At 48.3% G+C, this 951-nt stretch overlaps 2 protein-coding genes across 2 annotated transcripts in view; both read left to right on the top strand.

Annotated features, from left to right (window-relative positions):
• HOXB2 (homeobox B2) overlaps positions 1–130 on the top strand; it is a 3,349-nt gene extending 3,219 nt beyond the window's left edge. Inside the window, exon 3 of the mRNA XM_035893014.1 lies at positions 11–130. Coding sequence (XP_035748907.1) covers positions 11–130 — 120 coding nt within the window. The remainder of the gene's footprint in view (positions 1–10) is intronic.
• A 656-nt stretch (positions 131–786) lies between these two features.
• LOC104125068 (homeobox protein Hox-B1) overlaps positions 787–951 on the top strand; it is a 19,735-nt gene continuing 19,570 nt past the window's right edge. Inside the window, exon 1 of the mRNA XM_035893013.1 lies at positions 787–809. Coding sequence (XP_035748906.1) covers positions 787–809 — 23 coding nt within the window. The remainder of the gene's footprint in view (positions 810–951) is intronic.

Here is a 951-nt window from a genome sequence, read left to right as displayed (position 1 = left end):
GCTCTCGGAGGGGCTTTCCCCCAGCCTCCAGGGCTCCCTGGAGAGCCCCGTCCACTTCTCCGAGGAAGACCTGGACTTTTTTACCAGCGCACTTTGTACCATAGATCTGCAGCATTTACATTTCCCATAGCCACCCCGCTCCCCGCCCGCCTCGCCCTTTCTGCCCCTTCCAGGCGCACTGGCCCCCTCCCGAGCCACGGCCAGCCCCCCCCGCCCTCTGTAAAGGGGGGCACCCCAAACCCAAGCCATTTTTCACTCCATCAGCCCATCCCGCCCCCCAAACGCTCTCTTTTAAAGCCCCTCACACTGGGGGACCCGAATCACCATCCCAATATTTATTCTCGAAGGCTCACGTGAAACAACAGCCCGAGTTTTGCTAAACACAGGTATTTAATTCCAGATTTATTTGTTTCCTTATTTATTTTAAAGAAAGCACCCGATAGTTCTCATGCACATCCGAAATGTCAGCCCCCAAGAGAAAACATTTGTAAATCCTTGAAGAGACTTTCTCAGGAATCAGAACGAGAATTTAGATTTCTTAATAAAATAAAGTAAAATAAAATAAAAAAGCAGAGGAATTTTCCTTCCTCTTTTTAAGTTTTAGATGTAGACTATTTATTCAAATACTTTAATAGTAAATGGCAAATTATTTATTGTACATTATTTTCATAGAGTAAATAAATGTTTATAAAACCAGGACACGTGTGTTGCTACATATTTCGTTCGAGCACGGGCTATTTTCCTGCCTAAATCGTTCGCTTTCCTCTTGCCTGCTTTGCAGCGACGATGGACGCCCCGAAAATCTCCTTGTGCGCGTTGCGAGCAGACAAAAGGGCCGGGGGGCTCCGGGCGCCTGCAGCGCTCGCTGCGCTCCGTCCCGCCCGCGTTTGCCTTGAGCTTGCTTTCTGTTTGTCTCCATTTCCACCAAATCCAAGCTGCACATTTGTTTCT

This window comes from Egretta garzetta, unplaced genomic scaffold (genome assembly GCF_000687185.1).
Source record: "Egretta garzetta isolate BGI_Z169 unplaced genomic scaffold, ASM68718v1 scaffold1194, whole genome shotgun sequence".
NCBI classification, from domain to species: domain Eukaryota; kingdom Metazoa; phylum Chordata; class Aves; order Pelecaniformes; family Ardeidae; genus Egretta; species Egretta garzetta.
Note: the sequence above shows the minus strand (reverse complement) of the source record. Positions and strands in the feature narration are given on the sequence as shown.